This window comes from Dermacentor variabilis, chromosome 8, assembly GCF_050947875.1.
Source record: "Dermacentor variabilis isolate Ectoservices chromosome 8, ASM5094787v1, whole genome shotgun sequence".
NCBI lineage: Eukaryota > Metazoa > Arthropoda > Arachnida > Ixodida > Ixodidae > Dermacentor > Dermacentor variabilis.
Genome location: NC_134575.1, coordinates 129,354,849 through 129,381,190, shown reverse-complemented (window position 1 = coordinate 129,381,190; position 26,342 = coordinate 129,354,849). Strand labels below are relative to the sequence as shown.

At 48.2% G+C, this 26,342-nt stretch overlaps 1 protein-coding gene across 1 annotated transcript in view; it reads right to left on the bottom strand.

Annotated features, from left to right (window-relative positions):
- Window positions 1-26,121, bottom strand: part of LOC142591271 (cholesterol 7-desaturase nvd-like) — a 63,493-nt gene extending 37,372 nt beyond the window's left edge. Inside the window, exons 1-4 of the mRNA XM_075703607.1 lie at window positions 26,045-26,121; window positions 10,067-10,144; window positions 6,659-6,821; window positions 6,210-6,336 (exon numbers count right to left, since the gene is read on the bottom strand). Of these exons, the coding sequence (XP_075559722.1) occupies window positions 6,210-6,336; window positions 6,659-6,821; window positions 10,067-10,125 (349 nt within the window). The 5' untranslated portion in view covers window positions 10,126-10,144; window positions 26,045-26,121. The remainder of the gene's footprint in view (window positions 1-6,209; window positions 6,337-6,658; window positions 6,822-10,066; window positions 10,145-26,044) is intronic.
- Window positions 26,122-26,342: the final 221 nt, after the last annotated feature.

Sequence of the window (26,342 nt, the reverse complement as noted above, 5' to 3'; positions counted from 1 at the left end):
GCAAATACGATTGCTCTGTCGAGTTTTAATTTATATGTTTTATTGCGGACAGTACTGCATAGGATTCTGCAGTGAAGATACTTGTTAAAGGATTCAACACGTCAGATTCAGAAAATGAGGGACCAACTGCAGCAAAAGATACGCCAGAATGTGATTTTGACGCGTCTGTGTAGAATTCGCTGCAGGAGTACTTCGATTGAAGTTCACGGAAATGCATAGCAATTTCAACCTCAGGAGCGTGCTTTGTGACCTCTACAAAGGGTATGTCACGGTCTATCACCTGCCACTCCCAGGGGGGTAATAGCTTAGCTGGAGGCGTTAGGCGATGTTCGAGAACTGGGACATCCATTTCGGCGCTAAGTTCTCTTGCACGCAGTGAGAAAGGAAGTCTCACAGAGGGTCTATTGCGAAAAAGTGTTTCGCACGTCAAGTCATTAGCAGTTGTGAAACACGGATGTTCCTTATTTGAGCGAACTTTAAGGAAATAGTTAAAGCTGGTGTACGTTCTCTGAAAATGGAGTGACCACTGATCTGACTCGACATATAGACTTTCAACAGGGCTTGTTCTAAATGCGCCAGTGGCCAGGCGGATACCGAGATGGTGAACGGGGTCTAGCATGTTTAGCGCATCCGGGGCGGCAGAGTGATAAACCACGGCACCGTAGTCAAGTCGTGATCGCACTAGGCTCCTGTAAATATTCAATAAACACTGTCTGTCGCTACCCCACGTTGTGTGGGATAGGATTTTAAGTAAATTCATTGTTTTTAGACATTTTACTTTAAGAAATTTTATATGTGAGATGAAAGTAAGCCTCGAGTCAAGTATTACACCTAGGAATTTGTGTTCATTGTTCACAGGTATTTGTTGCGTGCCCATTTCTACGCAAGGATCTGGGACCAGACCTCTTTTTCTTGTGAAGAGGACACAAGAACTTTTGTGGGGGTTGATTTTAAATCTATTTTGGTCTGCCCACTTGGACACCTTGTTTAAGCCCTGCTGTACCTGTCTTTCAGACATTGTAAGGTTGCAGGATTTGAAACCTATCTGTATATCGTCTACGTAGACGGAATACAAAAATGGCCGGTGGCAGTGAAGGGCGAATTGTGTTCATTTTAACGATAAAGAAAGTACAACTGAGTACTCCTCCCTAGGGTACACCTGTTTCTTGTATAAAATGTCGCGACAATACGCTGCCGATTTCGATAAATAGCTTTCAATTATGTTCAGCATGTTTCCACGGATGCCCATTTCCGACAGGTCTCGCAAGATCCCGTAACGCCATGCCGTGTCATACGCTTTTTCCATGTCAAGTAGTATCGATAGGAAATACTGTTTATGTATAAATGCATCGCGGATATTTCCTTCAATGCGCGCAAGATGATCGGTTGTCGACCGCCCTTCTCTGAAGCCACACTGATAAGGCTCGAGCATATTGTTGAGCTCAAGGAAATGTATAAGTCTGCGATTTATCATTTTTTCAATAAGCTTACACAGACAATTTGTTAGAGCTATCGGACGGTAACTTACCGTCAAGGAAGGGGCTTTTCCCAGCTTCAGAACAGGAGCTACGATCGCTTCCTTCCATGTGGATGGGAGGTATCCCGCAGCCCAAATTGTGTTAAAAAGTGCGAGTAGTGTGACTTGTGTGCCAGTATGCAAGTTTCTGATCATGTCATACATGACCCTGTCAGGTCCCGGTGCAGAGCTTTTGCATGTATTGAAGGCGGCTCTCAGCTCGGCAATACTAAAAGGCCGGTTATACGGTTCATTCTGTCTGCATTTTCGTGTGATTGGCTTTCGTTCCTCTATTTCTCTATGTTTAAGGAAGGATTGGGAATAGTGGATTGAGCTCGACACACGCTCAAAATGCTCCCCTAGGGTGTCTGCCTGCTCTTCTAAGGTATTTACTTGATCGTTCACCAAAGGCAACGGATTTATTTGCTGCCCATTTAGCTTTCTTACGCCATTCCAAACTTTCGCCTCCTGTGCGTAAGAGCTGATACCTGAAAGGAACCTCACCCAGCTTTCTCTCTTCTCCTGACGCCGTATGCGCCTCCCCTGTGACTTTATTTGTTTAAATTCAATAAGATTTTTTGCATTCGGCGACCTACGCAACATTCCCCATGCCTTATTCTGCCTCTTTCGCACATTTCTACAGTCATCATTCCACCAGGGAACACGTCTTTTAAGTGAACCAACCACCATTTGTTCGCGGGATAAACTTTTCAGTGGCATCAATAATAAAAGCAGTAAAATATGCGAGAGCTTCATGTATACTAAAATTGTTTATAAAATCGAGTGGTAAATGAGTAAATTCTTTAAAATGCTGCCAGTCAGCCGATGCTGTTTTCCAAATGGGAAACCGGGGAGGGTTGTCATGTTGCGTTATTGATTTTAAAGTTATAGGGAAGTGGTCACTTCCAAAAGGATTCTTGATCACATTCCATTCAAGATGAGGCAGAACGGAAGCAGAGCCTATTGCTAGGTCTATGGATGAATATAAATTGCGTTGAAGGCTGTAATTTGTTGGTTCCTTCTTATTAAATAGGCAGGCATTAGAGGTCAGGATAAAATTTTCAATAAGTCGGCCTCTTGCGTCGCAGCGCGCGTCTCCCCACAACGTGTTGTGGGCGTTAAAATCACCAAAAGTATGTAGGGTTCCGGCAGCCTGACTTATCAGGTTATAGAAATCGGTTTTTTTGGAGATGATAGCTTGGAGGTATATAAATGGAGCAGACGGTTACCAACTTCTTCAAAATAATCGCTCTAATTGACACTGCCTCGAGGGTTGTCTGTAATGCCACCTGGCGACAAGCTACGGACTTGTCTGCAAGGATTGCTACACCACCGGACGAGGTGTTAGCCTCATCACGGTCCTTGCGGAAGATGGTGTATTGGCGAAGAAAGTTTGTTTGTGTGCGTTTTAGATGTGTCTCTTGAACACACAGCAACTTGGGATTGTGTTTGTGCAGTAGTTCTTTAATGTTGTCAAGGTTATGGAGAAGTCCTCTAACATTCCGCTGTAGTATTTGTGTATCCATTATGATATATGTGTTGGGTGCTGTGTGTTTAAGAGACTGAGGTTAGCTCACGGGCCTTTTTCTGGCGCCGTGACGGGAGTTTTGTCTCTTTTGGATCGATCGAGAGTGCCTCGCCGCTCCTTAAGCGCTGGTGGCGCCGTCTTGCTAGCGGTTGTGTCCATCGCCTCTTGCGAGGCGCTGGACACGCGCTCTTCCGAGCGCTTTGTTTGACGTGAAGGCCTCGGCACGTTGGACGAGGCCTTTGGGGGCATCTGCCCGGAGGTAGATGGCCCCGTCTGCTGGGTTGGCGTAGCAGCACTAGCTGCATCCGCCGGGGGAGGGGGAGGGCGGATGGCGTCACTGCCGGCTCACTGAATGTGGGTCGGACAGCCGCCGGAGACCGTTGTGGCGCTGCGCCCTGACGCGCCACTTCGGCAAATGTGTTCTTGGGCAGGTAGGATACCCGCCTGCGTGCCTCCTTGAAACTTATAATTGACTTTACTTTTAACGTCACAATTTCTTTTTTCCAGGTTGGGCACGACCGCGAGTATGCAGCGTGCTCCAGTTTACACAATGGGGAGAGTTTTCACAAGATTCCGAGGTGTGCTCATGAGCACTGCATTTCGCGCAGGTTTCACGGCCTCGGCAGCTCTGTGAACTGTGACCGAAACGCTGGCACTTGAAGCAACGTAGGGGATTAGGAACATATGGGCGAACACGGAGCTTGATATAGCCGGCCTCGATGGACTCGGGCAGAACATTTGTGGCAAAAGTAAGTATCAGGTGTTTCGTCTGTATTTCCTTATTATTCTTCTTCCAGCTCCAAGAGATCATCATCGGAGACTACGCCACGGGTGGTATTCATAGAACGATGCGGAGTTACTGTTACTTTGGCGTCGCCAAATGATACTAGATTGGGTAGCTTTTCATATTGCTTCTGGTTGCGGAGCTCCAGAAGAGAGCAGTTATGACATACACAGTTATGACATACCAAATCGCCCAAACTGCCAAGCTTTTGACCTCCAAGAGGAGATCACCGCTTGCCATTCTGGATGCTTTGTAACCTGTACCAAAAACTTGGGTAAGAGACTTGGACACGAGGAATGGGGAGATTGTTCGCACGGGTTTGTTTGGTGTTTCGGAGTGGACTACATGGAAGCGAGGGAAAGTTTCTTTTTCACGGGCAAAAAATTCTAAGACATCATCGGTGCGCCCCCTCTTCAGGGAGCGATCAGGTAGTGGGGGAAAGGAAGTAGCCATAGGAGATAATAATTTAACCTAGGTTGGTTATTCACGCAAGGTTAACCCTTGCTGCCTGGAAAAATTGGAAGTAAGCGGAAGCTAGGAGAAGACAGGAAAGATGAAAAGTGAGAGAAAGGTGAAGGCTGGAGGGAGAGAGAGACAGGAAAAGGCAACTACCGATTTCCCCCGGGTGGGTCAGTCCGGGGGTGCCGTCTACGTGAAGCCGAGGCCAAAGGGGTGTGTTGCCGCCGCCGAGGGGCCGTAAAGGTCCAAACACCCGGCATTGGCTCAACCCCCAGGATCCCCTTTTCCCCGGACACGGCTAAGCCGCGCACAATTAGAAGCGGGAGGGTCGAACCCTCGTGTGCTCGGGTACGTGATGTCGCAACACACCAAACGCCTGCTGACGCAGACTGCGGGCGTTACTTGTGGGATTTCAAATTCCTCTAGACTATTCTCTCTTCCATTATCGTCGTGGGTGCCACTGGTACTGTACAAATCTCTATAGAACTCCTCAGTCACTTGAACTATCTCATCCATTTTAGTAATGATATTGCCGGCTTTGTCTCTTAACGCATACATCTGATTCTTGCCTATTCCTAGTTTCTTCTTCACTGCTTTTAGGCTTCCTCCGTTCCTGAGAGGATCTTCAATTCTATCCATTTTTATACTTCCTTATGTCAGCTGTCTTACGTCTGTTGATTAACTTGGAAAGTTCTGCCAGTTCTAGTCTAGCTGTAGGGTTAGAGGCTTTCATACATTTGCGTTTCTTGCTCAGATCTTTCGTCTCCTGAGATAGCTTACTGGCATCCTGTCTAACGAAGTTACCCCCGACTTCTATTGCACACTCCTTAATGATGCCCATAAGATTGTCGTTCATATCTTTAACGCTAAAGTCCTCTTCCTGAGTTAAGGCCGAATACCTGTTCTGTAGCCTGATCAGGAATTCCTCTATTTTTCCTCTTACGGCTAACCCATTGATCGGCTTTTGATGTACCCGTTTCTTCCGTTTCCTCCTCCAGTCTAGGCTAATTCGAGTTCTTACCGCCCTATGGTCACTGCAGTGCACCTTGCCGAGCACGTCCACATATTGTATGATGCCAGGATTCATTTCTAGTCTCGCCATTCGGGCTCCTCCACGTCCACTTTCGGCTAACCCGCTTGCGGAAGACGGTATTCATTATCCGCATATTATTCTGTTCTGCAAACTCTACTAATAACTCTCCCCTGCTATTCCTAGAGCCTATGCCATATTCCCCCACTGACTTGTCTCTAGCCTGCTTCTTGCCTACCCTGGCATTGAAGTCGCCCATCAGTATAGTGTATTTTGTTTTGACTTTACCCATCGCCGATTCCACGTCTTCATAGAAGCTTTCGACTTCCTGGTCATCATGACTGGATGTAGGGGCGTAGACCTGTACGACCTTCAATTTGTACCTCTTAGTAAGTTTCACGACAAGACCTGCCACCCTCTCATTAATGCTATAGAGTTCCTGTACGTTACCAGCCATATCCGCATTAATCAGGGATCCGACTCCTAGTTCTCGTCTCTCCGCTAAGCCCTGGCAGCACAGGATGTGCTCGCTCTTTAGCACTGTATATGCTTCTTTCGGCCTCCTAAATTCACTGAGCCCTATTATATCGCGTTTACTGTCCTCTAGTTCCTCCAATAGCACTGCTAGACGTATATATATATATATATATATATATATATATATATATATATATATATATATATATATATATATATTGTCGTCAAAGTGTGCAAACGCAGTTGGGACAACTGAAAATTTTAGTCAATGTGCGACAATGCGATACGACAGTGCTAAGCGACGTAATGAGTATGGAATTTCTCGCACATATGTAGACGGAATATCTTGATCTTGAATATCTTGAGCTTTAGGCCCTTCGAGTCAGTCAGATATTGTAGGATAAGGGAAACTTACCTAAGGCGCTGACTGATTTGATTTTTCCTACAACAAGTTCCGTCGACTCAAGCACTGGAATCCAACCATTTGGAAAAACTGGCGGAAGAGCCCCAGACAGCAGCCTCCGTGATTTTGGTTTATGTGCCTGAAAAAAGTATTACATATGTTTTGTTGCTTCCGTGCATAATAAACAAATCATTGTTACACTTATTATGCCGCTGACAAAGTGTCCTTTAGGTGATTATTCAGCGATAATTTGATGAAACTGAAGGTTTGTCGGCTTTCAAGGTCGCAATGCAACGAGCCTATTCATACGTCAAAATTTGTTTCTGTCATCTTTTCTGTCTGTTCATTCTTTTTCTAAATACGTAGGATTACGGCCGGCATCAGCGACTATCTGAGGTATGTTTGCTTGCACATTTCTTAGACCTAACAAATTTAATAAAAAAATTTGTCGTCTTTCTCACCTTTTTTGTGAGGCTACTCTTGGACATCATGATTTTCCAAAGGATAGCGCCGGCTGCTACGGCAACAACAAGCCCCAGACATTGATCGTAGACCGTGCATTGTATGCTAATCTCTGGCAAGTGAAGGTGAAGTTCCGTTCTTTCACCGCTGACGGTTGCGTTCCTGAAAATTACGCATAAATTGCAATAAACCCACCAAAATAGCAGCAGCCTCGAAATCTTCTAGTTCATACATTCCTACGAACTGCAGCGAATCTTTGCCTTTGGCGCCAACATCAGAAGCAAAGCAGCTATCTATTATATCTCCGGTACCACTAACTTATATTTCTGACGGAATGCTGGTGACTGGCACGTTCCCTGACCGAATGAAAGTTGCACGAGGTAATCGTATTTAAAGGCGGCAGTAAAAATGGCCTCAGTAATTATCGACCAATATCGGTATTGCCGCATTTTTTTTAAAAATCGCAGAACGTGTTATTTACAAACGATTGTATCAATTCATAAAAGTTAAAAATATCTCTAAACACCAGTTTGGCTTTTAGTCTGAAAAATCAGTGGAACCTGCGCTACTGCAGACAAAAGATAGCGCATTTAGTAACTTTGAACAGCGACATTTTACAGTGGGAATTTTCCTTGATTCCCGAAAAGCCGATGATTCGATCAAACACCAAATCTTGTTTCAATACTTAACGACATATGGTATCTGTGGGTTGGTGCTTGCACTAATAGAGAACTACATTGAAGGTAGAATGCAATGCGCACAGCTTCACGAATTTCAGTCATGTTTGGGCGATATAACTTTGGGGTCCCACAGGGATCAATTCTGGGTCCTTTGCTTTTTCTTTTATACATTAATAATATCACTAATATTCCTTTAACTCCTGTCATTGCCATGTGCGTCATGTACTTTTCTGGTGAGATCTTAACACATTAGAGCAGATGCTAACACCTGGCTTAACGAGCTTCACATCTGGCTTAATGTAAATGAGATTAACTGAAATGTACACGAAACACAGTACATATTATTTCGTCCGAAAAATACTTCGCTCTTTCATGACACAAAATAGAGCATCGACAATTCTGTAATACCACCCGTAGACTCTTGTCGATTTCTGGGAGTCTTTTCTAGGTTTGACCTCAGTTGGTCTGAACTTAATATATTTGTGCTAAGTTATCTAGGTCTTTTGGTATGTTATACAGACAAATAATTTTTTGCCGTTACGTGTTAGGAAAAGAACTATATTGTTCATTTATCCACTTTCACGTAACATGCTGTCACCTACTCTAGGAAACGTGCAGCATTATAGATTCCTAAAGTCTTTCTTCTCCAAAAAAAGAAGCTTAAATTGGTTTGTTCTAATCCGTCCTCATCGACAAATTCATTGTACGAAACCCAAAACATATTACCATCTTCACAGTTGTATAAGTTTTGCTTAGCCACACTGACTTTTCCGTGAAGTTAAACACAATTATGCCGCCTTTTCAAATAAATGTTTAAACAGATGTAGTATACCAACCTACACACCATTTCACTAACGTGGTCAAGACCAGGTACTGACTATGGTACTAAAACTACAGAATCAAATAATTTTGTAGCGTAATGCATACCCATCCTTAATCAAACTCGCAAATGAAAACGCATCTATGCCTCGTTTTTTTTTTTAAAGCAACTTCTCCTGCCTCGCTTTAACCTACAATAGATTTTCCATGACGTCTCATACAATGCTGAGAAATACGTCAGTGATTCATACTGATTGGCTAATTTGACGTATTACTCCTCTGTGGAATGCTTGTCCAATGATTGATACATGCACTGTTAGAGATTGTATAATCTTTTTCACTAACAATCGTGTTCCAGCGTTGTTATGTTCATTCTTGTTTGCATACCCGTGTAATGAGTACTGTAATTATTATTGTATCCATCATGTTTGTAATGATTTTGTTCCAGCTGTCAGACACGTAAGTCTGGGGTGAAGGCCTTGTCAGGAGACATAGGAGTCTCCTTTTACCTTACCTCGTGGCCATATTTCACATTGTCCGTTAATGTCTGAAATAAATTGAAAACTGAAAAGACACATCGAAAGTATTTCGTTGCCACGGACGCCTCATTACATCGAAGAGCATGAAAATAGTGTTGCAAGAACCGCCGCATGCTTTCTGCAAAAACATGTTCGGTAGTTTGCTCGCGCCGAAACGGAGGCAATTAAGAGTGAACGTTGTTATTCCGCGCCAAACAAATGCTTCCCTTCTGCATGTCCCACGCCGAACATGTCACTCATTCTGTGATTAACACTTCCTCTTGTCAGATATTTCAAGTTCATGTTACTGAGGGGGCGTTTGCAACTCACTTAATGGGAGTAATAAATTATTGTTAACCAGAGTATGATATCAAATTAGCAGCAATTAAGTTGGCTTACTGATTCGATTTATCTATTGATTTAGATGTTACATTTAATATATTAGAAATCTACCTATTCTGTACCAATTACCAATATTTAGAATGAAGCGTGAATTACTGCACCCATACTTCAAGGGGCGTTTCCTCTGAAATACTTCAATTGCTTATAGCTTCTTTTCTAATGAATTGTCTCTAATAAATTGTTTCAACCTCCTAGCACAGTTGTTTTATTTTATTTAGTTGCCGAACGCTTCTGTGATGCAAAGCCCAGCTTCAGAAGTGCACGACGACATTCTGGTATAAAAGAATACTCAAATTCAAGTCAACGTTCTTTTACTGCATATAGCAGTTGTGAGCTACAGGGAATAGTCAGAATGTGTCCTTCCGTTCGCAAGAACTCAAAGCTATTTTTGTGCAACATAAAAAAAAATGATAACGTAGTGGTGTGGGGAATCTAACCAGTGTTTATGCGACTTAAGTCGAGCACTCGACCGCTACTCCAAATCCTCCTCCTGCTGCCATCAACCGTTACATGCTGTGGAATATGGCTGAACGTCTTCGTTTCAGACTGACCAGATTCCACGGGCTACGTAAAAGGATTAGCAGTATTGCTAAAAGTAGACACGAACGATCTGCGTCGATTTTTCTGGCAGAGAAAGCATCCTGGCGCCTTCACTCGACGCACTTGTCTATAGTCATACGCTGTCGCACTTTGTCTATAGTGAATACTTCCTTTTTTTTTCTAGCCAAATGCCACTCGCGAAAAAACGCTAGCGGTAGTCAAGTGATCTTTCTTGAGTACAATACAGGTTGCTCTAAAGGCTGGCCACGTGGTCGCCATCTCGAGTTTCACCGTTATCAAATCCTTACATGCGAAAAAGAGACAAAGATAAAGCAAGTAACGGCTTTGATGCGAGCCGTAGATGTCGGCCCTGCCAATAGCTTGACACGCTACTTCATAAATTAAGAAGATGACAAATTCTCTCGCATAGAACATCTTGGCAACTTACCCTAAAAAGGCAAGCGATTGCGCACCAGCACTTTCCCAGGACGACGAGTTCCTCTCCATGGCCACCGCTGCAGGCTCACTGCGAAGCACCCGAACTTTAGTGAGTGAACTGGCCACGCTCGCCAGCGCCTGTCCTGTTTATATCTAAAGTTTCCGCCACAAATCGTCACTGAAACGTGGACGCACCCTCCCTCTCTCTTGTTCGGCTGTTCTTTGCCCAACCGCGCCGCGAAAACGAAAACAGCGCTAGTATTTCAAACGGTGGTCGCCAAAGCGGTGCCCTCGAGTCAAATGGAAGGAAGAGTAGCTTCCACCTCCTCACCAGCATTTAGCCTTTCCGCAGTGATAACAGGGTACCAAACACAGATGTCCGCGGTCGGTTCTCCAGTGGCGAGCAATCGAAGAAAGTCAGCGGGTCAGCCACATAAAGAAACGGATAAGCGAAAAGCACATGTTTTTATACGTTTCAGAGAAAAACAGCACGCGACATATCCGGCCTGATTTTCTGACAGCCGTATTTGATCAGGGACCATTTGGCCAACTTTTCCACTAACCACCATAGACAAGACAACGATTCCCCCACTGTCTTGTACACGCGCTTTAAAAGAGGGAGGTGGGAAGAAAAAAATACGGCTGTTGGATCCGCTGCACTCAGCTAATTTCTGAGCGCCGGATGAAGCACCACCAAAAACAGTCTCTTCTCTTAAAGACATGAGGGCAGGGTCGTGGAGTTTTGAAAGCGCTTTCTCGCACCATGAGCGTATCTGTTTTCCTGTGTCGGTGGCATCTTTCCCAGAAGTGGCTCACGTCCACGCTATGAGGCAGAGCTGGGCGCCGTATTCGTTACAGGAAACATACCACCGCCATCCTCCCCCCCCCCTTTATTTTCGTTTTCGTGCACGATCTTCCACATTCAGTGGAATAAGAAGGAAAGGAGGAAACGAAGAGGGTGCAGGACCGCTATAAAAATGTAAACGTTCCGGAAATTTTTAAGTGAAAGTATCAAAATTTTCTCACAAGAACTTTGGAAATATTGAGAACAACACTGTGATGGTAACAATGAACAAAGCATTTTAAGCCATAATTTTTTGTTAAACACATTCAGCGGGGGCACTGACGATCAGAACATTCCGCGAAACGAGATAATTAGGATACTTTCGTTATGGTTATACATTTTTTCCAGCGCTTTTCGCACCATTATGTGTTCTCATCTCTTCAAGATGACCACAGGTATGAGCGCTGAAGGGTAATTAGCTAACTTGGTTTTTAAGCATCAAATGCTTTTTGCTCCCGTTATCGGCGACCTTCAAGAGACCTTGAGCCAAAAGCCGGAGCCGTTATCCAGGCACACAAGAACATCCGGGCAAGTTGCGAGAAGAAAACTAGATCATCCGGCCAACCAGTCAAGACCACATCACAAGCGCTAGTTACTTCCCAAACAAGTTACAAAAAACATATTGCTTTCGAGTTCTGCCAAAGGTTTGTTCACAATGACACTAAAGCTGTAATGTCCAGTGCGCTGAACTTTTATTTGTCATTTACAATAGCGACGTTAAAAAGGCTGTACACTCGATTGTCACCTTTTGGCGCTGAGACAGTTGCCTGTGTTCCTTTCAACGCCAGCGGTCCGTGAGGTCCGCTGCGCGTCCGGCGCGCCGGCATCACCAGCGTCTGGCGCATCGCGGATGGCTGCTTGACTGAGACGACACTTGCAATGAGGTTCTGTCTGTGACACAAAACTAATGCGTCCGTACGGGCCAGTGCACAGTATGGTGTCGTGCGGTGTGGCGAGGTGGGGTGTGCCGTTGCAAACGTGCACTACATCCCTTTAAGACTGCGGCTACTATCATCTCCAAAAAGTATGCTTTGCCGGTAGCCATTTCATGCTTGCATCTGCTGTGGATCACGGGATAGCCAGCACTTTTACCTTTAGAAATCATGCTGAAGTACATCCTTTGTGATTGCTGTCACAAAGAGTACAACGCCAAAGCATATGCCAAGGTATGCGTTTCTTAACGAGGAGTCTCAAAATCTATGCATTATTTAATTTGAAATTGCTTTGTTGCCAGTGTACGTGGTTAAGCGCTGTGGTTAGTGCGTGCTTGAGTGATCCTTCGCCGGCCATAGTTTGAGAGAGAATACGGAATTAGCCATGGGTGTTGGTTGCGGTATAGATACACGTGTCTGGAATCTCGTAACTTCGCGTTGCAAAAAAAAAAATTGAAGGGTGTAACTCTCATTTTGCATTTTCATTTTGCAGTTTGCATTTTCCCCGGGAGGGGGGGGGGGGTTGACCAGCTTTTATATATTGCCTTCACCAACAGCTGCACTTAAAGAAATTTCGTGTGACCTCGAAGAATTCTTCACTGAGGTACACCACCAAGAGACGCCAGTCTCTTGGTGGTGTACCTTCCTTCGTGTGACTGTCTTATACTTCGCTATAATACAGTCCGGCTATAAGCGGTGATGCGCAGGACTCCTATTGATTCTGATTTCGAGTGAATCCTGCTTGGCCTCGCTTCGGCTATTCAGTGAATTATATGTATTTATGGCTTCTGCATGCAAGTAGCGATGTTTCCATCCGGAATAATTTTTTTTAATTATCAGAAGAGCTTTTTTTCGCGAGTCGTTAGCATTGCCTGCTGGAAAGAGAATGAACACTGAGACATATCATTCACGTGCATTTCACACGCCGTGATAAAAGACTCTGCCGAAGGGATCACTGAAGTCTGCAGGTTTTCTTTTTTTCAGCGTCAAAAAATTTGACGCAAGGTGATCATACAGCAACATATTCATTCGCTAGACATTGGCTATCCATACCGTTAGAAACGAATGTTAGTTGGCTATCACCTTCTCTTTAAAATATATAGTGAGCGTTGTCCTGCGTATACCTTTAAATATATCGTTTTTATGCAGTGAAAGATTTTAAAGTATGCTAAAGTAAAAAGAAAAGACGAAGGTAGCCGCCACTGGTGCTTCTAATGCGCTTGTCCTCGTAATGTCAAGATTTGCAGAAATGAAGCGAAAGTATTAAAAGTCGTGCACATCCGCGCCAACAGTGATGCGGTAACCTTTTACCCACAATAACACTTTAAGTGAAAAGATAGAGGCAACTCATAAGAAACCTCAAGTGATGCGGGTGCCAGAACTGGGACACTGACACTAAGGGGGAGGGGGGGGAGACAGTAGGCTTCGGTGTCGCCGGGGTAGGGGACTCGGGCCCATGAGCCCTCCAGTAGTCGGCGCCTATGCCATTGGAGATCCCAATGTCGCACAGCGGCGACCAGCAGCCATCTCTGGCTGCTCCAGCGCGGTCAACCGGCGCCTGGATGCGTCAGGTGCGGCCACGCCCTTTATCAGGAAAATTAGGCGAGGACGTGGAGCAATGGCGCACCCACCACAAGTGTGTCAGCAAGTACAACGGCTGAAACTCCACGGCTCGGGTAGAAAATGTCGTTCTCTTCCTCAAAGACACTGCGCCAGTGTGGTTCGAAAACCATGCATGAAGATACATTCACAACGTGGGACAGCTTCGTCGTTGCTGACCTCACAGAGTGCTTTGGAGATTACACCACAAAAAGGAAGCGGGCGGAGCAGACATTGCTTCCGCGTGCTCAAGTTCCAGGTGAGACCTGTACTGCATACATTGAGGCGGCTTTGATGATATTAAAACGGCCCATCCTTGAACGTCTGAAGAGGACAAAGTTGGACACCTTCTGAAAGATATTGCTCAGCATGTGTACAATTCCTTAATCGGAAAGAAGAGCGTCGCCTCAGTTTCCGGCCTCAACTGGCATCGCCGCACGTTTGAGGCCTTGAAGCTGTGCCGTATCATGCCAAAGTTCGGGAGGTCAGCGCATGTTACAACGGTTGCAAGCGTTGATGACTACAGCTTTCAGTTTGACCTTGCGGAAACTGTGAGGCAAATCGTCCGCGAAGAACTTGAACGACACACCAAAGGTTGCCGATTTTGAACAGATTGGCTGTGCCTCCAACCAGCCTAAAGAGCACGCATCTGCTATAATCCCATTGCCTGCCATGCCAGGCGCTGCAGACTGTCAATCAGATGCGATAGTATCGACGTTTCTTTCCCGACGACATGACGCATGATCAACGAATTCGTAAAGCTAACACCAAGAATCGGCATTCGCAAGACTGCGTTTAGTATTCGTAGCGTCCCAGGGTTGGGACCCCGAAGCCTACAACGTCGGTGGCGCATCGCCTCTTGGTTACAATTGTGGCGCCATAGGAAACATTGCTCGTTTTCGTCGCCGGCGTCGACAGACAAGATATGTCTCACCGCCGACTTGGCCTAATTTCGAACATGGCATTTATGACGACCACTGGCAGACAAACCCTGGTGTTGCGAACACCACGGGCTCGCCACCCGGGAATACTTTCCGTCGACATAACAGGAGTGGCTCGCCAGCTTCGGACCACAACCTGACGCCACCAACCAGTCGCCAACGCCGCTCACCGTCACCAAGACGTTCCCGGACACTCGAAGCGAGCGGTCGCATCGCCCCTCGCTCCGACGACTACGGCTCGCCCGCCACCTCTCGCGCACGCACGTCTCCGCCTTCCACCGCGCTTATGAGCGCAGCCCTTTTCAGGGCGCGCACGGCAGCTGGCACGATCTCCTGAGCCACGCTACCGCACGGAGACCCCATCTCATGGGTGACCCTCCGAAGAAGCAGCATAGGAAGAGGCCGAAGAAGTCAGTTCCTGGCTTCAACGACGACTCGGAGTACCGACGAGCCCTGCAGCACCACCCACGTGGACGGCAACCACGCACCGGCAGATCGCCTCCTGCCTTACGATGGAAGCGCGGGCTGAAAGCACGTACGCTACGTGCACTGTCGGCCGACTCGACGAGCTCCACGCCGTCATGCCCGCCTTCGCAAGGGAGTGTGACGCCATCCGTGCGCGCCCATCTGCGCTGGACACTCCCTTCCGCGCATTTCCTCTTGATACGCCGAAGACGACTGCCAGCGGTCACCATGCACGCCGCATCGTCCGCTTCAACGGACACAACCACAGAGGCCCCCACTTCGGCTGCCTCTACCGACGACAGTGCCAGCACCTTCTTGCCAACCGCAAGCATGATTGGTGCCGACACTACGTCCTCCCGTACGGACGCGACCACCTCGCCCGAGGCAAGTCCTGCCAGGCCGGATTCTCATCACTGTCGTCGCCGGCGGCCTGCTCGTCGCCCCCGCTCACCAACACCGAGCCCACCGCACCTGCGGCGGAGGAGGGCTCGCGCTCGGCGGCAGTGGCTGCTCCCGTCGACGACGACGACCCAGCTGACAGCCCCTCGTTCAACGAGAGCCGGCCGAGAGGGCCCACCCCTGCCCCAGCTGCTGAGGAAACAGGGGGCTCATCCAGAGAAACTCTCCGCTGCTGCTCGCGGCCGCCGAGGACGCCCAAGCCTGCCAGCCGGCAGCGGTACAGTAAAAAATTACCGACGATTACGTTACTTCCTAATGCGAAATTTGAGCGCAGCAAATAAGCTGTTTCACCTTTTCGATAGATTGAGGCAAAGAAATCGAGCAACACATGTATGCGCTATCACAGAATTTTTTTTTTATTTTTCACACGTATTCCTTTAACAAAGACTCCACTAACAGTTCTTGACAGTCATGAAGGAAGCTTTGTGGTCGGAGAAATAGACTGATATATGTTCGACTTGGTACACCAATGCTTGATTCTCAAAGACGAGATCTATACAAGTGCCTCGCGAGGTTGTCACAGCCGTGGGACGCGTTACGAGCGAGAGGAACGGGATGTTCTCCCGCATAAGTGTTAGGAAATTGCTGTTTGTCTTTATGTCAAGCCGCCACCGATCTGGCTCTCTGATTGCCACCGCACAGGGCGAACGGCAGCGGCAATTTCGGCTCGGGCGATGCACATATACAGATCCGCCGCCACCGATCTGGCTCTCTGATTGCCACCGCACAGGGGTTGCATTGGAGGAGGAGCGAAGAAAGGAATTAAGTTCGAGCCGGCGCTTTGACAACCGGAGACTCGCAGGAAGAGGGGGGAGGGGGGCGGCGTGTACACCCAGCGGCAAACGATGGGGGCAGAAGCGCGCGCAGCAAGCGGACAACACGATAAAGGGAGGAGGGAAGAGATAGCAGCGACTGACTGATGCCGCTGACGCCGATAGTGAGTCAACCCCAGCTGCGGAGTTGGTTTCAGGGACAACGAATAACCGGCGCGTCGGCAACTGAAGAGCACCCTATCCGCCACACAAGAACAGGGGGGGGGGACCCTTTCCTCCTCTTTCTGCATGGCGGCGACGGTGTTCTATGCAGTCACGTTATCTTGACTCTCTAGCGGCGTCAGCGGCATCCAGCGGTATCAGTCGGTTGCTGCTAGCACTGGGGGGATGAAAGGGGGGCGGAGCTGGTTACGAGGCCGACGACGACGCGAAACCCAGGAACGGACGCCAAAGAGCAGCGCTCTAAAACAAGCCGCAAGAAGGAGACGCCGTTACCGACGGTTCGTCGACTTCGAGCCGCACACCCCACCCGTTGACGACGGTGTCGCTCGCGACACCACCGTCACGATTCTCTACCGTCCCATCGGGCGCACTGCCACTTTCCTCGCACTCTCACGAGACGGTATCGCTGCGCAGCTCTCCTCTTTGCCAGGCGTGAGACGCGTTCGCGTGAACTTCCGCCGGAATGTGGTGGCTGTTGACGTGACGCGCGGTGCCGACTTGGCGCCCCTCCTCGAAGTGTGCGACATCGGCCACGTGGCGGCGCGACCCAAGGCTCTACACAGCAACTCCTGTGTGGGTGTCATCCATGGGGTCGACACTTCTTTCGACGCCCGCACAGTTCGAGAAAACCTTGAGGCCCCCGTCGTGGTGCTTTCATATTCACGGAGTGGCTCGAGCGTCACCGTCACCTTCGTTGGGAGCGTTGTGCCGACAAACATGCGGCTCTTCAAACGGCTGCCCGACGTACGTGCTCGTCTGCCCCGACCACTTGAATGCGACCGCTGCGGCGTCTTCGGCCACGCCGGCGCCACCTGCTTCCGCGACGCCCGCTGCCTCCGCTGTGGTGAGTCGCATGCCATAGGAGACTGCCCCGCAGAGAAGCCCCGCTGCATTAATTGCGGCGGACGTCACCCGTCAACCGAACCGAGCTGTCCCGAGTGGAAGCGCGAGAGAAAGGCGGCCGTGTTGCTGTCATCGTCTCAGCGGCCCCTTTCGCGCAAAAAAGCGATTGAGCTAGCCGGCGCCGCACCGACCGAGCCGCGTACAGCCGCTCCGTGTACGTCTGCTCGCTCCCCGCAGGGCCGATCTTAAAGTGACGCCCTGCGCGGCCGCAGCACCCAGACAGCAGCAGCTGAGCCGTCAAGCGGCCCTCCAACCGCTGCGAACAGCGACCCCAGAGACGCGCTAATAGCCGCTCTCGCTGCTGCGCCATATGGCTGCACTCCGTGCCCTGCTCGTCCAGTGCCCAGCCATCGACGGCAACGTACGTCAGATGTGTGACGCGGCTTTCGCCGCGCAGGAAGCACTGCTTCATCACGACTAGGCGCGTCACCGCGCCACATAAGCGAAGGCCACCAACTTGCCCGCGCACGCCGTTCTGGCCGCCGCCGCTGCCGCGTCTCTTTCACCCTTCTTTCAATTCCCTCTCCCTCTTGTGCAGCACGGTTGAGGTGTCCTCACCTGAGAAACAGTTACTGCGCTGCACTTTACCCCAATTTTTCCTTCCCAACCAAGAATCTCTATCTCTCACCGTCACCACGGCGACGTTCTACGTCACTACCACCGTCGGGAAACTAGCTGGCGCGGCCGATGAAGTTAAGGTTTCCGGACAGTCTGCGTCTCTGCGAAATACTCCTCCGCCCATTATGATGAACAAAGCGCGTGCGGTAATTGATAGCATAACCGTCAAATGCATTAGTGGATACTTAATTGTGCTACCGTTTTCGTCATGAGTGTGACTTTCAAAGAAAGCCTCGGTCGGAAAGGTATGTTCCCGTGGAATGATGGTGTGATGTTTCGTGCTGATAGCGGAGAGTGCCTTGTTCCCCTTGGTATTTCTATTGCAAGTGTTTTATTCAAAGAAGATTTTAAAACAATTTATCATACCACCGCGCTGCACTCGTGTGTTTCTCGGGATTGACATTCTACAGGATTGTTGCGCTTCGGTTAACTGCGGCACAGCCGCAGTTGCTTCGAATAGCGCGCTTCTCTCCACCCTTACCGACACATCCAGATAAAAACTATTTTGTTGCTTGGAACGAGTTGTTGCGACCGCCTTGGTCGCTGTCACGTGTCCCGGTCAATGTCACTACTGCCAACTTTTCATCGTTTGACGAGCAAATCCAACCACTTACGTCGAGCTGCGCAAATAAAGACGTACTTGTGCCACGCCCCCTCGTGACAGTAGTGATTGGCGCATCACATTTGTTGGATTCCAATTGTTCTTCCGTCCCTCCTGCGCTCCCATGCGATATGAAGCTCGCTGAATTTGAGGAAATCACTTACAGCTCCATTACTGCTCGAAGCGAGGAGGAGTAGTCTCATACTAGCTAAATTCCCACCGAAACGCTTCTCAAGAGCAGACCCTACGGATAATCAACAAACCGCTGTCCTTACATGAGCGCCGCGCTCTCGCACAAGATTTGCTGGCACATCTGTGTTCTATTTCACACAAGGTGACAAGCAGGTTTAACTCACACGTTCTCGTGCTCGCCACAGAATCGATGCCGGATCTGCAAACCGGATTCGGCAAAATCTTTACCGCGTGTCTTCGAGAGATAACAGTTATCGCTGAATAGGTGAAAGACATGCTATGGAAAAGTGTTGTTCAAGAGTCCTCTATTTCGTGGGTAGCACTAGCAATCTTATAGTAAGGAAGAAGGACGAATCGTGGCGGTTCTGTGTTGATTACAGGACACTAAACGCGGTCACCAAAAATGATGTGTATTTTCTTCCTGTGATTGATGATGTCATCGATTGTCTACCTTCCCTTGCCTACTTTTCATCAGTGGATTTGCAATCAGGATATTGGGAGATACCCATGCACCCAGATGATAAAGAGAAAACGGCCTTCGTGACATCAGACGGTCTTTATGAATATAACGTCCTTTGTAACCCCCCAGCAGCATTCTAAGGATTTATGGACACTACTCTCCAAGCTTGGACTTAAATAGGACATTTTTTGTACTACCTCGATGACGTGCTGATTCTTGGCAGCACATTGAGTGAGCATAACGAACGTCTGAGTCTTGTTCTGGATTTTGTCGAAAAAGCTGGCTTGATCCTGAATTCCAAGAAATGTCGTTTCGGTTAAACCCAGACGTTAGTATACTTTGGCATCTGGTCGACAAAAACGGTCTGAGGCGAGTTCCACAGAATATTGAGGTAGCCAGCTCCTTTAAAGCGCCGAAGTCAGGGTCATTGCTCGTATTTTCGTCGCTTCGTCCCAAGGTTCACTGACGTGGTGTACCCCCTAACACGTCTTCTCCAAAAAGACGTCCCTTCTAACTGGAGATCAGCTTGCGACGAGGCGTTCCGCCTGCTGAAACTTCTACTAGCGTCGGGGCCCATATTGCGTCACTTCGATGCATCCTTACCTATGGAAAGGCACGCTGCTGACAGTGACATCGGCAGCGGTGCCGTGCTAGTGCAACGTCATCAAGGAGCTGAACACGTGGCTTATGCTAGTCACCCTTTGACTAAGGCGGAACGCAATCACGCTGTCACCGAACAAGAATGCTTGACAGCTCTTTTCGCTGGCCACGAATTTAGGTCCTATATCTACGGACGCCCGTTCACTAACGTTACCGACCACCGCGCGTTATTCTGGTTGGTGAATCTCCATGACCCGAGTGGTCGACTGGCACGTCGGGCTCTTCGACTGCAGGAGTACGACTTCGTTATTTCCTACAAGTCTGGACGTCCCCACGTCGACGCAGACTGTCTATCCCACCCAGCCTGCAATACTTAGGTGCAGCAGCTAGGCAGGGCTCAGTTTTTGTTTTAATTATTTATTTTCACAAATTTTTATTGCCCAACACAATCTTTATGCCTATCCCACCTTCTGACGGCGACGGATGTGACGAGAAAAATTTTGATGACTGTTTTGCGCCCATTTCTTGTGCACTCCCAGACTCGATGCCTTTCAGGGCAGAGCAAAAAGATATTAGGTCGACACCACTATTTGTAGCTGCATCGCGTCCTGGAGCCACCGGCCGATTTCGTGCCCGTGACGGCCATGCTTTATAAGACCAGTTATTCGGCTAAATGCGCACGCTCCCTTCTTGAGGCGCCGCCGAGTCTGCGAGCGTCATGCTGAGAGTAATGCACGACGATGCGGCCTCTGGCCATGCAAGGTTCATCAGAACTTTGAACCGTACATAGGAGCATTTTTACTGGCCCAGAATGCAAGACACAGTCAAGCACTACGTCGCCGATTGCGAACAATGTAAACGCCACATGCATCCCGCAAATGCTCCGCCAGGTCGTCAACCTCTGCCACCGCCTCGCCCCCCCCCCCCCCGTGTCATCATTAGTGATCGTGATCGTCAGTTCATAGCGGGCGCCGTAGAAGAACTGCTTCGTCTCTGCCGCTCACTGTGCCACCATTCAACGCCTTGTCACCCTCAGACAGATGGGCGTGTAGAACGTACGAACAGAACTAACTAGCATGCCATATATACGTGTCTTCCGATAGCAAAGACTGAGATGGCGTTTTCCGGATCGTCTCCCCCCCCCCCTCCTATATGCTTATAATACTCCAAAGCATGAGACGACCGATTACACTCATTTTTTTATCTCCTTTAAGCACGTCCAACGCTAAGCTGCATTGACACAGTACTACCGTTTGACCAAAGACGCTGTGTCTCGTCGAAGAAGTTCGGCGTATATTGCTCGTCATCGTGCGGGGCATCGCAGCACCAATAGAATGAGCGCTGACAGCCTACATCAGTCTGTGTCGTACGCTAAAGGAGGCTTTGTGTAGTCGTGGAGCCCGCAACGTAACGTGGCTTATGCAAAAAGTATTTACCCAGTACACGGGACCATTCGTCATCGTACATCGTCTTAGCGATTTGACGCTTGACGTCAGATGGTGGTCGGTCGATCTAGCCGGACCTAGTTGGTACATGTTGCTCGGCTTAAACGGTTTCAACCTACACTTCCTCAGTGATTTGGATTTGCCTACACCCTTTGGGGCGTATATTTTCCACACAACGATAATCGTCATCTGTCTTGCTTGCGCTTCCTTCCTTGAAAAAGCTGCGCTCGCTACTTTCCTGTCGAGAATGCTCTTAGAACGACTGAAAGTTGAGCTAGTTGGTAAGGATTCATTATGCAAAAAAAGAGGTGAGGCGTGCAGACAGGACACAAGAGAAGTGGACAACACGAATGCCGCTGTTGTCCACTTCTCTTCTCTTGTGTCCTGTCTGCACGCCTCACCTCTTTTTTTGCATAGAGAATGCTCTGTCATGTTGATAACGGGCATGCCGTTCGCGACTTGGAAGTACCGGGCTCGCCGCGTAAAAGAAAGGAAATGCGTGCAAGACAAATGACGATTATTGTTGTGTGGTAAATGGCGTAATTTTGCTTAAGAGTGCAGCGGGCTTCGCCTAGGCCGGAACCGGGGATTGCTGCTGCATGGGCCGGGCAATGAGAAGAGGAAGACTACGTTAACCGGCGCAGCCTATTGACGCCATCTATAACAGACCACGAACCTCGTCCTGTAAGATAAACACAGTTCAACGATAACCGTAACAATACGAAACCTTGCCCATGAAATTGAGAATCATCAAGGAAAGATTGTTAATAAAATGAGTTCGAGAAGCTATCCAACAAAGTGTGACTGGCTTTTATAAAATCAAAACCAAGACAAGCGACGTCAAGCGCCACAGACTTGACTCATTTTTTGATGCGAATATCATTTTCTGCTTCAGCCGTTCTGAGCCTATCTATCTATCTAGCTATCTATCTGTCTGTCTGTCTGTCTGTCTGTCTGTGGCGACCATAACAACCATCGTCACCGACTATGACGACCTTCCTTAGCTAGCTATCCAGCTGCTAGGTAGATAAAGATAGCTAGAAGAAGCTAGCTACCTACCTACGTACCTCTTACGCCGATCCAGTGGTCAAACTTTTCTGCTTGCTTGAGCCTACTTCCTTCATCCAATTTTTCCCCATTTCTTTAAAGTGCTGAAATTGCATGAAATTGGGCCCCTAGGTATGTGCTTCTTGTCGTGATGCCGACGCGGACGCTTCATTGTCGTCATTCCAGCCTTCGCGATATCTTACTTCGATCATTCAATTCCGATCCAGTGACTCAGGTTGTATGATAGCTCCAGCCACTAGGTATGGGCTCGTGGTCGCTATGCCGTCGTGATAGATGCATTGCCGACATTTCAACTTCATCATGCGACACTTGTCATGCCGTTGTCGTCACGCCATGGAAAGACATTGGTAAAGAGCGGACAGTCCCGTAGAGCCCTGCGGCCGAGCTACTGCACCGCCGCCAGCGCCCTAAGCGGCTGGTCAGACCGCTAATTTTGTCTTCCGAGATTTTAGACGCGTCGTTTAGCTCTGTTTTGGTTTCGATAACAATGCTTTCGATTCTTGTTTACCTTCTGGTGCAGAAATGTTCAATACGTCGTTCCAAGTGGAGCGCATGAGCTTTAATATTTCATTCTTAAGAATGTCGTACAAATGGACGTAATAAACTAGAGGAACGCAAACATTTTGCTGGAGAAGCCGCCTAGCTTCCCGAAGAACCAGCAAGGCTGAGTCAGCTCATGAAGATTGGAAAAGTAATGCGATCAGGGCTCTCTTTATTGCAATTCTTTTACTGTTTCCGAGCCGCTTTTCTCAGTTGCACACTATAGGAGTTCCATGCAAACAAATTTTTTTTCTTGTTTACATAGAGAATTGGACTGAAAAAAATACTGGACCACACACTTGATAAATGCACAAACTACAAGCAGTGGCGTTGTAACGGGGGAGGGGGCGGGGGCCGTGGGTTTCGGCTTTCAGGTGCCAGTAGGGAGGGGGGGATGCCATATATGTCTGAAGCCCCCCCCCCCCTTTCTGCCGGCTTGACTGGGCGTAAATGGTAAAGAATGCTCCGGTAACCAGCAGCCCGAGCTCATGTACCCGATGTACCAGATGTGTAGTGCCGCGGAATTGTCGGCTGCAGCCTGATCAGCGTCCTACGTAATAACTACACGAACGTGCGGGCTAAAAAAATTTAGATCGCTAAACCATTCGCCTTTTAGCGGAACGTTTCGTGTGCGGCGCCGTTGTGCTCGGAGCGGGTGTCGCTAAACATATAGTCTGGCGATGGGGCTCTTGGGTCCCTTTTCCATTCAGCCCGCGCTGTCTTAAAATATGTTATCTTAAATAACTGGTTATGTAGTAATTATAGCGGAAACGTTGCAATTCGTGAATTGAGTACACAAGGTCTTATTAACTAAAAAAAATTTTCCCTATACAAAATCGTCTTGGGTGCTACAGCCTACAGTACTTTGGCACTGTGGGCGGCCCAGTATGGCAGTACCTAAAGAAATATGAAATAATGCACCAGTGACGTCGACCTGTCCTCTCCATTCACTCTAAAAAATTTACGCCCTTTGTGGCTTATCTTGTCCCTCAGCAATAATCACCGTCTGTCTTGCCCGCATTTCCTTTCTTTAACGCTGTGAGCCCGGCACTTCCAAGTCACGAACGGTTTGCGCGTTATCAGCGTGACACAGCATTCTCGACAGGAAAGTAGAGAGTGCCGAGTTTTCAAGAAAGGGAACGCTAGCAATGAAGATGCCAATTTTTATTGTGGGGTAAATATAGGACCCAAAGGGTGCAGCAGTTTTAAGAATGTCACGAGTGCAGACCAACAGTAGCGCAAGCATGGAGGAAGGAAAAACTCTTTTCTTCCTCCATGAGCCCAAGCTTTCGCTGGCACGGGCTTCACCGCTGCCTTCACTTTCTTTGCATGGTGACGCCAGAAATCGACGCGAAGCGTGCTCTATTCCGCTCCCAACCTTGTGGCGGTACCGCAGCTCGGATAATGACGTTTGTCAATAGCAACAAATAAAGAAAGGCTTTATGAATCAGAATGAGGAGAACTCGTAATGTCATAGCTTTGCCGCCTGCGCAGCAGAGAAGCATGTGGCGTTTTCTAATCGGATGGGGAGCTCACCGTCACTGACACGCTGTTTAATTTTCGTTTCGGTACAGGGCTGCCCACAGCCAAAATACTGCGCGCCGTAGTACCTACGACGAATTTTGTTAAGTTGTTGGGCGACATATGACTGTCGAGCTTCAATTTTGCAGATGCAATATTGCCTCTAAAATCGCTAATTAAAACTTTATTGAAATATTTGTTACTTGCGAGCCATATTTTCCACAATACCGCATCTGTATTGGCTGCCAACCATTATAGCAGAGTGTGAGAGCGGGCTAGTTGGTATTCCCTGCTGAAGTGACTAGCGCAAGAGTCGACACAGGACACTAAAAAGGCGACAAGGACAAGCACAAACTTCCAACCGGTGTTTATTACAAAAAGGTAAGTATATATACTCTCGCGCACTTGATCATAATCAGTTACAATCGTGCAAGTCGACATGGTCATCACAAATAAACAAGAGCGCATCATGGCCGCGCCAAAGCAAGGCGTCCTCCTACATACAGACCTCAGGAATGCACATTCTTTAGCAGTCAATGCTAGGGATGGTTTGCTAACGCAGATGCCTTCTGCGATAGCCGCTGCCTAAATGGTGATTCTAGTGCTTTCCTGCCCGTTGTTTGCTACTATTTCCGTTTTCTTTTTTTTTTTTTTCAAAGAGTGGATGACATTTGCACTGGGAGCAATGGATCGCAAGGAAACCCTCTCTGCTTTTTTGAGTTTTCTGATTATGTTCCTGTAGTCTGTGACTTTTTGTAATAAACATTAGCTGGAAGTTTGCGCTTGTCCTTGTCGCCTTTTTAGTGTCCCGTGTCCACTCTTGCGCTAGTCACTTCAGAAAGTATTAGTCTGACAGCAGATGTGCAAATGTGCTTATCACAAGTTATCAGTACAGCACCCTGTGTTATTTTGTGCAGAGAATAAAACAGCATATATGCCTGCTACATTCGTGATCTTTGGGAACAAAAACGAAGGAGGGGGGGGGGGGGGCATGCGCGGTATCCAAGGCGGCTGTGCATATATGCTTGAACATCACGCCTCCCTCTCCGAAAATTTGCGATAATCTCACCTTCCTGACTACAGCGAGGGGGGGGGGGGGGATACGGGCCCCAGGTGCCAGACGACCTAGCTACGCCACTGACTACAAGAATGCTTTAGTAATGTAATTTTTTTTAATTATAGGGTTTAACGTGCCAAAACCACTTTCTGATTATGAGGCACGCCGTAGTAAGGGACTCCGGAAATTTCTACCACCTGGGGTTCTTTAACGTGCACCTAAATCTAAGTACACGGTTGCTTTCGCATATCGCCCCCATCGAAATGCGGCCGCCGTGGCCGGGATTCGATCCCGCGATCTCGTGCTCAGCGTTTTTAGTAATGTCAAGCAACGCGTCAAGTAAAAGTGGCACTTGCGAATCGGGCCAGGCGCATACAGCATGCAGTGAGGTAAACATCCTTCACAAAACGATCCCAAATGTGCGTTGCAATGCTCGAGCCGCGCGCCAAATGAAACGTTTGCGTGATGGTACGGGTGAGCCACATATAAGAAGTCCTGTGCTTTAAAGCGAAGGTCTTGCAAGTGACTTTTGGAAATTACGCGTTCGATATAATGCATATGCTCTTCCGGGGAAAAGATTGGTGCAAAAACAAACGGATGGCTGCGCGGTAAATGGATGCCATGGCTCAGATTTTATGCTATACACGTCTAAAAAAACGCTTACCCAGCATAACAGACGCCTTGTTAACAGTGTTCTTCACGCAAGAAACAGCAAAATTATCTCGGCAGAGAAAAAGAAACACCTTACCGCACGAGCGAGGCGCCGGGTGGAAAAGCACGGTGGGGTGGGCGTAACCAGCGGCATATGACCGGCGCAACATGAACGTCTCCATGAAAACGGGACGCGTGGACGTAACCCCGTAGACATATGATAAGCAGCCTACCTTTGAAGTAAAGTGGAAACACAAATCGCTACGCCGCCAGACGGGTGGTCAGACCCTTACTTACGCGGCCGCTAAACGGCTCGGGTGTCCGGCCTGTACGTAGGTATGTTTCTCTATGGTCACGCCGTCGTTTTATAATTGTCATCAGTTCAGTAACGTGAT